The sequence below is a fragment of the Chelonia mydas genome, chromosome 19, assembly GCF_015237465.2.
Source record: "Chelonia mydas isolate rCheMyd1 chromosome 19, rCheMyd1.pri.v2, whole genome shotgun sequence".
NCBI lineage: Eukaryota > Metazoa > Chordata > Testudines > Cheloniidae > Chelonia > Chelonia mydas.
The window spans coordinates 10258239-10271946 of record NC_051259.2 but is presented as its reverse complement, the minus strand read 5'-3'; the positions used below and the strand labels follow the sequence as shown (position 1 = coordinate 10271946).

Sequence of the window (13708 nt, the reverse complement as noted above, 5' to 3'; positions counted from 1 at the left end):
TGTGCCCCATGCCTGTGCACAGAAAGATCCCAGTCACATTCATGTCCCAAGGCACCAGCACAATACAGATATTCCTAGTCCAATCATCGTGGTTCTGTTGCAATTAACACAAAATATTAAAAGTAAGAATACCCAGGTGACGGGGAGGCCAAAGGGATGCAGAGCCCAACTAGCAAACAAGCAGTTGTTTGGCTTATTTTTCAGTTTTCCTATCCCAACCTCCCCTTCCATATTTAAAGCAACCCCTCAAGACACCATATATAATGAATAAAATATATAGCTATTTATTTATGTACATGCCGACTTCCAGAAAGTGCCCGCTATAAAGCACCAAGTGCAACATGTGTATATTCAGCACAAGTCCAGATACAGCAGCTGCTCTGGATCTATCCAGCATAAACACGAGGCAAAGATTATATAACAGACCTGCTGTCTCGCTCTCCCTCTCTCTCACACGCACATCAAGGTAGTCTCTGAACATTCATGAGTCAGTGTGATCAAAAAAGTGATCCAGTTTAAAAAAAATAAAAGGGATGAGATAAGCCTCTTCTGGCAGAAGAGTCAAAGAGTCCCATGCAAAGTGAACAATAGAAGCCAGTGATGGACGAGGCCCGGTGCAAAGAGATACTTTAACCATCGTTTTGTGACTTGTTCCACGTGGTTGATTCTGTTTCTGCACAGGGCTTGAATCGTGGCGCTGTTCTTTGTATCCAACCTGAAACTTGCAAGCAACATTACAACCTTGCCCTGAAGGACTTCCAGCAGGGAAGTGTCAACGCTGCTTATTGTACTGCTCGCTCAGACTGAGCTCCACCCTTGTGCAGCGGGCCAGCACAAAGCATCTACACCACTTCAATCCCATACCAGTGGGCTTAGGCTAGGCGAGCTCAGGCAGAGGACATGGAAGGGCAAGTCAGATGTAAGCAATGCCTAGGCCTAGTGCTAGCCCTCTTCCCAGGGGTAAGTTTCACCCTGAGGGCACAAACCTCTTGGAGAACTTGAGGCCAAATCATGGCCCCATGAAAGTCAGGGGCAAAATTCCCAAAGATTTCTATGGGATCATGATTAAGGTCTAACTCAGTTCTAGGGCACCTCAGAATGTAACAATTAGATTCTGAATGTGAGAGTATATTGCTTCTAAATTGAAACATTCATTCAAAGCTGCGGGAGACTCTGTTTGGGCACCTTTGTGTCCCAGCTGGGAGGCTTTGTGGTCATTACAATCACTGAAGAGGGGAATGTTCCTTTTTGGTCTCTGTCCCACTAAGCTGTCTCAGTGGATACTGGTCCATGAATAGAAACATTGTCCAAAACTGCAAGAGAGCTACTGACCAGCTGCAGATACTTCAGGTTTGGTGCAGTCCAGTAGCGATGTCCCCAGGTGGATTGCTGAAGTCTCAGGCTGGAGATGTGCAGGGGTAAATTAAGGCAGGATTCTTGGATCCAGTCCCCCCATTAGAAAGGGGACCAGATGCAGCAGAGAGTCAGAGCAACAGGCTGGTTGCTGCCAGCAGCCTGATGAGGTGGGAGAAACAGATGAGTCTTTGCAGGAGCCGGTAAGGACAGTCTGTCTGGGCGAGGCAGTCTCTCTCTAGAGGGCCCATTTGGTCTGAAAGCACCCTGGACAGCAAAACAGATTGGGCCATGACAACACACTGGGGTCTTCTACATGTGACTGTCCCACATTGGGGTTTGTTCTGCTCCTGACGAATTGAATCTTCATTCATTTCTTTACAGGTCAGAGCTCTTACACTTGTGAGGAGCTGCCTATGGTTCAAGAGGCCAATCTACCAGCACTGGTGCTGTCATGGACTAGATGGGTGAGTACTCATGGAACAGGAGTTCTGCAAGCCAAGGTGGGTGCTCCCTGGGGCCCCACAAGAACTGAACCCTTCTTAGGATGGGTGCTATGGAAAGTCCCCAAGTGCAAGCCCAGAGTGGATGCATTTCCCTATACCTATGGGTGCTCTCCCTCCCAGTTTCCCCCAGGTGACACGGGTGCTGACTTAAAGGCAGGTGGGTCAAGCACAACTTTCCATTTCCCAAAAGGGCCCAGGAAAGACAGTTGCTGAGTGGGGTCTACCCAGGTCCCAGATCAGAGTGCTGTGGAGGGGGAAGCTGCTCCTTCCCACAGGTCCCAGCTGAAGTGGGTGCGCCTCCCTCCCACCCACCCAGGATGGTGCCCCTCACTATAACAAGGTGCCCCCCCAGCACAGGGGTCCTCTCCCTCCCACCCACCCAGGATGGGGTCCCTCGCAAGGACAAGGTGCCCCCCCAGCACAGGGGTCCTCCCCTCCCTCCCACCCACCCAGGATGGGGCCCCTCGCAAGGACAAGGTGCCCCCCCAGCACAGGGGCCCTCCCCACCCAGGATGGGGCCCCTCGCGAGGACAAGGTGCCCCCCCCAGCACAGGGGTCCTCCCCTCCCTCCCACCCACCCAGGATGGGGCCCCTCGCAAGGACAAGGTCCCCCCCCAGCACAGGGGTCCTCCCCTCCCTCCCACCCACCCGGGATGGGGCCCCTCACATGGACAAGGTGCCCCCCCCAGCACAGGGGTCCTCCCCACCCAGGATGGGGCCCCTCGCGAGGACAAGGTGCCCCCCCAGCACAGGGGTCCTCCCCTCCCTCCCTCCCACCCACGATGGGGCCCCTCACATGGACAAGGTGCCCCCCCCCAGCACAGGGGTCCTCCCCTCCCAGGATGGGGCCCCTCGCGAGGGCAAGGTGCCCCCCCCCGGCACAGGGCTGCCCCCCCGCTGCTCTCAGGCCGGGGGCTGCCCCGGCGGGCTCCTCTTGAAGGGGGACTCGGGCGGCTCCGGGGCGGCGCCCCCCCGGCCGCGGCGCAGCCGGCCGGCCGCCCAGGGCACGCAGCCGCCCAGCGCCGAGGCCAGCAGGGCGGGCGGCCGCGCCTTCCGGGAGCGCCGCAGGCTCTTCTTGAGGCGCTGCCCGTGGGCGGCCAGGCGGAGCTGGGCCTGGCCGGCGCCGCTGCCCAGCCGGGCCAGGCTCTCGGCGCGGCCGGCCACGCGCAGCTCGGCCTGCACCAGGACGCGGTGCAGCTGCTGCACCCGGCTCTCCAGCTCCAGCACCAGCCGCCGCCGGGCCTCCGCCTCCAGCAGCCGCCGCCGGGCCTCGGCCAGCTCCAGCCCGGGCAGCGCCGAGCCGCCCGCCGCCGCCCCCTGCGCCCGGGGCCGGGGCTTGCCCGCGCCGGCGCCGCCGGGCATCGGGGGGCTCCTGCTGCTCCCCGCTGCCTTCCCCTGCGGCTGCTCGCTTCGGCCGGGGGGCCCCGGCCAGGATGCGCCCGCCGCTCTGGCAGCGGTGCCGGGCGCCGGCAGCCCTTATAAGGGGACCGGGGGCTGGCGCGGAGCTGAGAGATGCTTCCCCGAGCCAGTCACCGGAGCCGCAGCGCCGCCGCCCCACCCGCCGCCAGGTGCCTTCCCCTTCCCAGCCCCCTCGCCCCCCTGGTCCACTAGCTTCCCCTCTTCTCTGCAGCCCGTTCCCAGCCCCCCTCGCTCTCAGGAATAAACTCCATGTGAAGGAAGGAATTTACAAACTGGGTTCAAAAGCGAATTAGACAAGTTCCGCCGGGGAGGGGGGATATCATCAGTGGCTATTAGCCAAGATGCTCAGGGAGGCCACCGCATGCTCAGGATGGCCTGAAACCGCTGATTCTCAGAAGCTGGGGCTGGACAACAGGGGATGGATCACTTGATAACTGCCCTGTTTTGTTCCTTCCTGCTGAAGCATCTGGTACCGGCCGCTGTGGGAAGACAGGATACTGGGCTAGGAGGACCGTAGGTCTGACCCATTATGGCCGTTCTTATATTTGTATGAATTCTGAGCACAAACACTGCTCAAGCAGCCCTCACGACGCTCCCCAAAACCTTAGTCCCACACACCCCATACCCTGACCTAGACCCACAGGCTCTATCCAGGCATACACCCCTTCCTCAAACACACATCCTTACCCAAGTATACACAACCTCCCCATACACACACAACCTGTACAGGTGTACACCCCTTCCATAAATACCTCTGTATCCATACACGTCCCTTCCCCAGACATCCCCCCACTCATTCCCCAAACCCACACTCTCCTCAAATGCAACACTCTCCTCACACACTCACACTGTTGTATTCTCTTCTGTTCAGGCCATGCCCATCACCTTGGCGTCTGAGGGCACTAGCCTTCCCCCAAACCTCCCAGACACACACCCCTTTTTCCCCAAAAACGCACACAGCTCTGCTTGACATTGAATACTCTGCCCTAAGTAATGACTTTGTGTTCCTGGAATGGTGATGTTTATTGTCGTTTAACTCTGTGGGTATCATCAGTAAATAGACTGAAGGGAAGGGAGGTGGGCAGGGAGCTGACTAGAGACTATCTTGAGAGGCACCTAGAGACATCCGATATGCCTTCAGAGCTCTGCTGAGATGAATATATACAGCTTAAAATCATCTCCATTTACCAGCCTAGCCATGAGAAGAATTCTTTACATTTGACATTGTTTTTGGTGCATTTATTCTACAAACCTCCTCCATTCTTCTCCCCTCGTGAGATTCTTGGGTGCGGTAGGGCCTCGAAGGGCTTAATAGAATAGGGATTTCTTTCCTGGACTTAGTGAGACAGGTAACGAAGATTCTGGGGCTGATGGTTTTTTCTCTGCAGTTTGCAGAATTCAGGTGTCTGAGCGTCTTGCCATGCTACCGGAAAGAACAAATGGAGAGGCTACCACAAGCCTGATTCAGTTTCTCCCAGGCCTGTAGCTTCAGGCATCCTCAGTCACAGTGTTTGAGTTTAGCCATTGGAAGGTAGAGAGAAGCTGATCCCTTTGCAGCTTCCTCAGGGAAATGTTTTGCTAAATCTATACGGGCTGTGGATCACAAAGGCAAAATATCTGCTCTTCAGATGTAATGCTATGAGCTAGGAGGGAAAGTCAGACTGACAAAGCAGGGGTCAGCAGTAACTAGGAAGGGGGTGAGCTCATTCCAGGATCCCCTTATTGCCCAGTGAGGGTGGTCCCCATCTTCATAAAGATGTTCAATAGGAAAATAAAGGTGACTTGTCAATAGAGCCCAGTGGCCTGGAACTGCAGATCCTCTGTTTCATCATTCACGCTGTCATAAATATAAAGGAAAGGGTAAACCCCTTTAAAATCCCTCCTGGCCAGAGGAAAAATCCTCTCACCTGTAAAGGGTTAAGAAGCTAAAGGTAACCTCGCTGGCACCTGACCAAAATGACCGATGAGGAGACAAGATACTTTCAAAAGCTGGGAGGAGGGAGAGAAACAAAGGGTCTGTGTCTGTCTGTATGCTGCTTTTGCCGGGGATAGACCAGGAATGGAGTCTTAGAACTTTAGTAAGTAATCTAGCTAGGTATGTGTTAGATTATGATTTCTTTAAATGGCTGAGAAAAGAACTGTGCTGAATAGAATGACTATTCCTGTCTGTGTGTCTTTTTTGTAACTTAAGGTTTTGCCTAGAGGGATTCTCTATGTTTTGAATCTAATTACCCTGTAAGGTATCTACCATCCTGATTTTACAGAAGTGATTTCTTTACTTCTATTAAAAGTCTTCTTGTAAGAAAACTGAATGCTTTTTCATTGTTCTCAGATCCAAGGGTTTGGGTCTGTGGTCACCTATGCAAATTGGTGAGGATTTTTACCAAACCTTCCCCAGGAAGTGGGGTGCAAGGTGTCAAGGTTCCTCCCCCACTCTGAACTCTAGGGTACAGATGTGGGGACCTGCATGAAAAACCTCCTAAGCTTATCTTTACCAGCTTAGGTCAAAACTTCCCCAAGGTACAAAATATTCCACCCTTTGTCCTTGGATTGGCCGCTACCACCACCAAACAAATACTGGTTACTGGGGAAGAGCTGTTTGGACACGTCTTTCCCCCCAAAATAATTCCCAAAACCTTGCACCCCACTTCCTGGACAAGGTTTGGTAAAAAAGCCTCACCAATTTGCCTAGGTGACTACAGACCCAGACCCTGGATCTTAAAAACAATGAACAATCCTCCCAACACTTGCACCCCCCCCTTTCCAGGGAAATGTTGGATAAAAAGCCTCACCAATTTGTACAGGTGACCACAGACCCAAACCCTTGGATCTGAGAACAATGAAAAAGCATTCAGTTTTCTTACAAGAAGACTTTTAATAGAAATAGAAGTAATTAGAAATAAGAAATCCCCCCTGTAAAATCAGGATGGTAAATACCTTACAGGGTAATTAGATTCAAAACATAGAGAACCCCTCTAGGCAAAACCTTAAGTTACAAAAAAGATACACAGACAGAAATAGTTATTCTATTCAGCACAATTCTTTTCTCAGCCATTTAAAGAAATCATAATCTAACACGTACCTAGCTAGATTACTTACTAAAAGTTCTAAGGCTTCATTCCTAGTCTATCCCCAGCAAAGACAAAATATAGACAGACACACATACCCTTTGTTTCTCTCCCTCCTCCCAGCTTTTGAAAGTATCTTGTCTCCTCATTGGTCATTTTGGTCAGGTGCCAGCAAGGTTACCTTTAGCTTCTTAACCCTTTACAGGTGAGAGGAGATTTCCTCTGGCCAGGAGGGATTTTAAAGGGGTTTACCCTTCCCTTTATATTTATGACACAAGGGTTGGGAGGATTTTGGGGGGGAAAGACGTGTCCAAACTACGTTTCCCAGTAAACCCAGTTAGAGTTTGGTGGTGGCAGTGGAGATCCAGGGATAAAGGATAAAATTAATTTGTACCTTGGGGAAGTTTTAACCTAAGCTGGTGAAAGTAAGCTTAGAAGGTTTTCATGCAGGTCCCCACATCTGTACCCTAGAGTTCAGAGTGGGGGAGGAACCTTGACACACGCTGATAGTGCAGCATGACTGCTAATAACATTATTATATAAGACTTTATTAATAAAGCTTAAAGTGGGCTGGGTTGACAGGAGATCACAGAACCGTCAAAAAAGGGGAGAGAGAGCATTCTGGAGTGAGAAGGTGACATTTGCTCCCAGCTGGCAAACAGAGGCAGCAGAACTGGCCATCCCCGTCCTGGGGTATTTTCCTCTTAAGTTTCCTGCTCTGATCGGGACACAGTGCGGCTAACAGCTGGGCCTTAATGCACATGGATATGTGCACTGGGGTCAGGGTGGGCATGCATTTCACATTGTTAAGAAACAAACTCTTGAGTTTGATGATGCTGCCACATGCCAGTCAGACATCAGTGCCACATCAGACTGTTGCATCACCTCTCGGCCTGCCCCTGGCTGCCAGCTAGTGCAATCAACAACAGCCCTCTCGCCAGTTAGCAAACCTGTTTTGATATCACCTCTGCTTCTGCCACAACGCCTAGGACTGAAAGCTCTTCCTTGCTCCTCCAAAGGAAGCAGCCGTGTTCTAAGCACCTGTCATAAATATAAAGGGAAGGGTAACCACCTTTCTGTCCACAGTGCTATAAAATCCCTCCTGGCCAGAGGCAAAACCCTTTCACCTGTAAAGGATTAAGAAGCTAAGATAACCTCGCTGGCACCTGACCAAAATGACCAATGAGGAGACAAGATACTTTCAAAGCTGGAAGGGGGGGAACAAAGGGTCGGTCTGTCTGTCTGTCTGTATGATGCTTTTGCCGGGAACAGATCAGGAGTGCTCTTCATAACTCTTTAAGTTAGTAAGTAATCTAGCTAGAAATGCGTTAGATTTCCTTTTGTTTAATGGCTGGCAAAATAGCTGTGCTGAATAGAATGTATATTCCTGTTTTTTGTGTCTTTTGGTAACTTAAGGTTTTGCCTAGAGGGATTCTCTATGTTTTGAATCTGATTATCCTGTAAGATATTTACCATCCTGATTTTACAGAGGTGATTCTTTTACTTTTTCTTTAATTAAAATTCTTCTTTTAAGAACCTGATTGCTTTTTCATTGTTCTTAAGATCCAAGGGTTTGGGTCTGTGTTCACCTATGCAAATTGGTGAGGATTTTTATCAAGCCTTCCCCAGGAAAGGGGGTGTAGGGCTTGGGAGGATATTTTGGGGGGAAGACGTCTCAAAGTGAGCTCTTTCCCTGTTCTTAGTATCACAGACTATCAGGGTTGGAAGGGACCTCAGGAGGTCATCTAGTCCAACCCCCTGCTCAAAGCAGGACCAATCCCCAACTAAATCATCCCAGCCAGGGCTTTGTCAAGCCTGATCTTAATAACTTCTAAGGAAGGAGATTCCACCACCTCCCTAGGTAATGTATTCCAGTGTTTCACCACCCTCCTAGTGAAAAAGTTTTTCCTAATATCCAACCTAAACCTCCCCCACTGCAACTTGAGACCATTACTCCTTGTTCTGTCATCAGCTACCACTGAGAACAGTCTAGATCCATCCTCTTTGGAACCCCCTTTCAGGTAGTTGAAAGCAGCTATCAAATCCCCCCTCATTCTTCTCTTCCGCAGACTAAACAATCCCAGTTCCCTCAGCCTCTCCTCATAAGTCATGTGTTCCAGTCCCCTAATCATTTTTGTTGCCCTCCACTGGACGTTTTCCAATTTTTCCACATCCTTCTTGTAGTGTGGGGCCCAAAACTGGACACAGTTCTTTGTTTAACATGCTTGGTGGTGGCAGCGTAGGGTTCAAGGACAAGGCAAAGTTTGAACCTTGAGGAAGTTTTTAACCTAAGCTGGTAAGAATAAACTTAGGGGGGTCTTTCATGCAGGTCCCCACATCTGTACCCTAGAGTTCAGCGTGGGGAAGGAACCTTGACAGCACCCTTGAACAAGACATTGAGCACAAAAACGTTGTTACGGACTAAGGCGATATTGAGGAATGATACCTATTCTAAACCTGAGTTGTTGCTTTATATATGTGTGGAATGTGCTGTATAAAATCTAAGGCAAAATCCAGGCTCGGTTTAACTGTGTGACCACTGTTAGTGCCATAGCATATTCTTTGTTGTTATTTAACGAGGCCCCTTTTGTAAGACGCACCTTGTTGTTGCATACAAAGTTATCTCCTCACCTTCTATCCACCACTCCAAAACAGCCCTCCACAGGGTGAGTGGTGCTAGGTATAATTTATGAGTCAGAAAATCCTCCTCTGTAATTATTGACTCTGCTTTGATGGAACTTGTACCCCCAAGGAATGAAAAAAAACATCTTGAAAAGGCTGGTTGCATCTTCCCCCAGCCCGTGGGAGCAATAAAGAAAGGAGAGAAAGAGCCTTGCTCCCCTTGGATAAAAATCTAATGATGAAATAATTGCATGTTGTTCTGATTTTTCCCTCTTTAAGCTGGAGAGCAGAAATTCCCTTGGCTGTATTCGTGCTCTCAGGTGAGCTTTTGAGCCATGTTCCGCATTAATTTGCGATAGCTCGGCTACGAAGAACCACACACATCACACAGGCGCCTGTCTGTGACTGACTATCAGGGACTGAGAATTACTTTGTTTATTTCCTTACATATATTTCATCTCTTTTCACATCAACTGCACCTGGTGAAACATGCCGCAGGGAAACGAAAGGCGGACAGGCAGAAATATAAACTGAGCGGACAGGAGAAAAAAGACAGGAAGCTGGGAACTGGACAGAAATTTGCTGAAACGTGCAATCATTTGGGATTGTGAATTGCTGAGCACCACACTCAATATAGATGCAGATGTTTGTTGGCTGCGAATGTTCATTTTAAAGGAAAAACCTCAGGAATTAGTTACGAGGCCACATTTTCAACCGCACTCAGCTGCTTTCATTGTCCCCAGCAGTGGCGGAGTTGTTTTGAGTTGACTTATTCTTAGGGACTGATTCTGCTGCCATTTAAATCAATGGCAAAAATACGTTTGATTTAAAGTAAAGCAGTATCCTATTAATGATACTTCATCCATAGATCCCAAAGCACTTTACAAAAGAACTTAAGTATTGTTATCCCCATTTTACGAACAGGGAAACTCAGAGGGGAAGTGACTGCCTACAATAATTTAGCAGCTCTGTGGCAGAACTGGGATGAGAACTCGGATGCCCTGACGCCTAATCCAGTGTCCTGGCCACTGTACCACACAGCTAAAGCAATCTCTAGAAGTGTATTAGCAGATGGATGGTCAGACTGTTTTTAGACATAGCTCTCCTTGTTTCATTCTTTCCTCACCCTTGAATGATGCTGGGAGCTGCCCTTTTGATGATATGTTAGACTCCTGCTGGGAAATAATCCTTTGTGCTTCTCTAGCACCCTTCGTCTAAGACAGCTGTTAATATTCACCTCTCCCCTTTCAGGCGGGTGAGTATTATTATATCCAGTTTACAAATGGGTAAACTAAGATTAAGTGATTTATCCAAAGCCAGTCAATGGTGGAGCTGGGAGTAGAACCCAGGAGACCTGACTTCTTCTTCCTTGCACCATATAACCCTTTGACTAGATTCCCTTCTGAATAATAAATAAGAATAAGTGACATGACCAAGGCTTCTTTTTTTAATAATAGAACTTTCCAGACAACAGCTTTGGAAAGTCTCCTGCCTTTCTTATGTATGCAAATCTGAGCTGCATTTATTGTGTCTTCACTATAAGCCATCAGACTGTCAGTATGACAGCTTCCTGTTTGAATTTTAATCATTCTGCTATTTTAATGTTCAGTGTACATTTTATTTCTGGTTTTGCTCTTCTTTGCACTTGGATGTAATTAGAATATTACAGATCTTGCATTGCAGCTTGCCTTGTTCTTCCCTTTTATCTGTTCTTCAATCCCTGGGTCTGGCTTCCAATACACCGCTATACTGTGGCAGGCTGTGTGATTCATCGGCCACAATATAGCCGTGATTCAGTCAGACAGCAGGCCCCTGCTCTATTTAAATGAGCTATTCTCAGTACATCATCCAGAAGTAATCAAGATCAAACGCAACTGAAGTCTCAGTAATTGTGAGCTGAATCCTGAAGCTCTTCAAGGGGAGTTTTGCCTCAGTAAGGATGACAGAATTGCCCACCTTGTCAATATCTATCACTTGAGTCCGGAAGTGTTGGATTACATTGCCAGCCACTGGAACGTGGATCTTCTTTCTGACTTTTCCTGTATTTGCTTTTAGACTGGTTCAGGAAACTCTGGGTCAGGGAACATCCCCTGACCCCAGCACCCAATCTGGCTGTTCCCTGGATCCGAGTACTTACAAATCTGACCCTGTTAGTTCACAAATTTTCGCACAAATAAGGCATGTCCCCTCTTCGAAGCACTTCACACATGTTAATCCATCCCCCAACACCTCTGGGAAACAGGTAACTAAAAATTACCCCTCAGTTGCCAAAGGCAGAGAAGTTAATGGCCTGATCCTGCTCCCACTGCTGTAGAAATGACAGTTTTGTCTTCTCTACAATGGGTGCAGGCTCAGGCCCTCAGTGACTTACTCAAGGCCAGACAGTGAGCCAGTGGCTAAGCATGGATTTGAACTCAAGCCTCCTTGAGGCCCTGCCACTTCTTTAGCCACCAGGACCCCACTGCCTCTCAAAACTAAGGCCGGCCTCCTGAGCTGGAGCCATCCAAGGAGCCCTCTCACACTGGCACGGCTCTTCTCCCATCGGTAGTTCTGGATCCAGGGCACTCCTTCCTTTTTCCGCCCCAAGCTTTCAGTGATAGAATCATCTGCCATGAGGATTCCCCCCACCGTTGCCTAGCACTGGAGCAGCTCCAGGGCTCAAGTGTTTTAACCACCTCATCCTCTAAACCTGCACAGAGCAAGGGGTAAAGAGGCCAGCAGCTGCTGCATACTCGTGCTTCCATAACCACCTGTGCCAGCATCCGAGCAAAGCAGGGAGAAGTACAAGGCTCCCAGTTAGACCACAGAGGAGAGATCTCGGGCGTTCTGCTCCACGGCCGAGTGTCTCACAGCCCTTCCGACGGGTCGTAAAAGGCTCCAGACGTCCCATCCGTCACTGATGCACCGCACAGTCCAACTGCCCACAAGCAGAGAGAAGATGGATGAATGCAAACAAAGGGAAAGCATTATATTAAAGGCCATAGCCGCCCCCCCCCCCCCACACACACACATACGAGCACCCACCCTCATCCCAAGAACAAATGTTACCCCGCAAGCCCTTTGTGCCTGGAAATAATGCCTCCACCATAAGAGACAGGCTGCAATGCTGATGGATCTTTGCCCAGGCTGACAAGCTTTTAATAATTTAGCAGAGAAGTCTGGATTTAGCAGCACTCAGAATAAACCTCTTTGATGTAAAAGCTGGTTTGTGAGCCTTGCCAGTAACGGACACTAGCACACATGCTTATACAGGTAATTTGATACCACCACTTTGCAACCCAAGACACACAAAAACACACCCAACCCAAATGTGCAGGTATATGTGATAATTATTATTTAATACACTCGATACCCAGCTGCTCTTGCATTGTTCCCAACCCTCATGATATTATTCTGAGTCTCACGATATCTGGTGTTTTACTTCAAGCCACAGCTCCTGGAGTCATGGGATTATGTCAGGCTCTCAGCTTGTTCTTAAAAAAAAGGTGTCTAGCCTTCATGATTGCAGAGAAAAACTGGACAATGTGACCCACAGGTGCCCCTAAAGTGTCAGAAGCCAGAAAGCAAATAAAAAGTACTCCAGGTTTTTTAAACTCACTTTTAAACCAATGATACTGTATACTACATCAAGTATGGAACAGAGAGCAAGACACCGAGTGGCAGGGAAGTGACTTGCTCAAGGCCACAAGGAGAGTAACCAGGCTGCTGCCTCCCATGCACCTGAGGGTCACACAACAGGTAGCCGGCCTCAGTTTCCCCTCTTGAACTGCTAAAAAAACTAAAAATAAACCCTTTTGTCCATTCCTGTCCCTTCTCAGCTTGTGCTTTATTAAATTAACAAACATTAAACAAACATTAAATTAACAAACATTCAAAACAAAGTTTTCAAGTGCATCCAACTACAAAACAAAGTTTTCTTGGCTTTCCTGCCTGGGGCCTTTACTACTTTGGCAGGCAACTCCCAGGCTGTCTTCACTCCCAGGAGTCTCTAGTCCCTGAAGGAGTATGTATGTATTTCTCTCTCCTTCCCTCCATTGCAGCCTCCTGCTGCTCTTTCTAGGGCAATCACCTTGAGCTCTTCCAGGGGCTAGCTCATTCTGTGATCAGGACTGGTTAGCCCGAGCCCTCCAGTGGTGAGCCACCTTGTTACAGAGAGTCAGTAGCAGAGTGGGGAATAGGGCTGGGCATATTGACTCCCAGTCCTAGGTTCTATTCACTGCCTCCCTGGTAGTAAGACCTTAATTTTTCAGCTTGCAAGAAGCCACAGGAGCAACTGCCCATAGCAATAGATAGACCAGGGGTTCTCAAACTGGGGGTTGGGACCCTCAGGGGGTCACAAGGTTCTTACATGGGGGGGTCACGAGCTGTGAGCCTCCACCCCAAACCCTGCTTTGCCTCCAGCATTTATAATGGTGTTAAATATATAAAAAGTGTTTTTAATTTATAAGAAGGGGTTGCACTCAAAGGCTTTCTATGTGAAAGGGATTACCAGTCCAAAAATTTGAGAACCACTGAGATAGACACATGGCAGACATTTAGAAAAACACCTGAGAGCAATTTGCAACCATTCATACACACAACCTACCATACACCCTCCAACAGACAGGACAGAAACAAGACACACAATCCCCCCTTGCACACTGATGTCCACATGCTCTAATGTGCACACCTTCCCCCCCACCTCCATTGGTGACACATTCATACAGATAAGAGATGGGGCCATGCCACAGGATTAGGGCT

General features: G+C 48.9%; 2 protein-coding genes across 4 annotated transcripts in view; one reads left to right on the top strand and one right to left on the bottom strand.

The window, feature by feature from the left end:
- The window catches only part of KDF1 (keratinocyte differentiation factor 1), a 77216-nt gene that overhangs the window by 39133 nt on the left and 24375 nt on the right, over positions 1–13708 (top strand). For all 3 annotated transcript variants that reach the window (XM_043532327.1, XM_037881912.2, XM_043532325.1), the window contains exon 2: positions 1738–1820. The gene's annotated coding sequence lies outside the window, so the exon portion shown is untranslated. The remainder of the gene's footprint in view (positions 1–1737; positions 1821–13708) is intronic.
- On the bottom strand, positions 2710–3296 carry TRNP1 (TMF1 regulated nuclear protein 1). The gene has a single exon (XM_037882051.2). The coding sequence runs from the start codon at positions 3219–3221 to the stop codon at positions 2763–2765; it is 459 nt and encodes a 152-aa protein (XP_037737979.1). The 5' UTR covers positions 3222–3296; the 3' UTR covers positions 2710–2762.

Coding starts and splice junctions, on each gene's coding strand:
- TRNP1 (XM_037882051.2), bottom strand. CDS start 3,221: ATGCCCGGCGGCGCCGGCGCGGGCAAGCCCCGGCCCCGGGCGCAGGGG.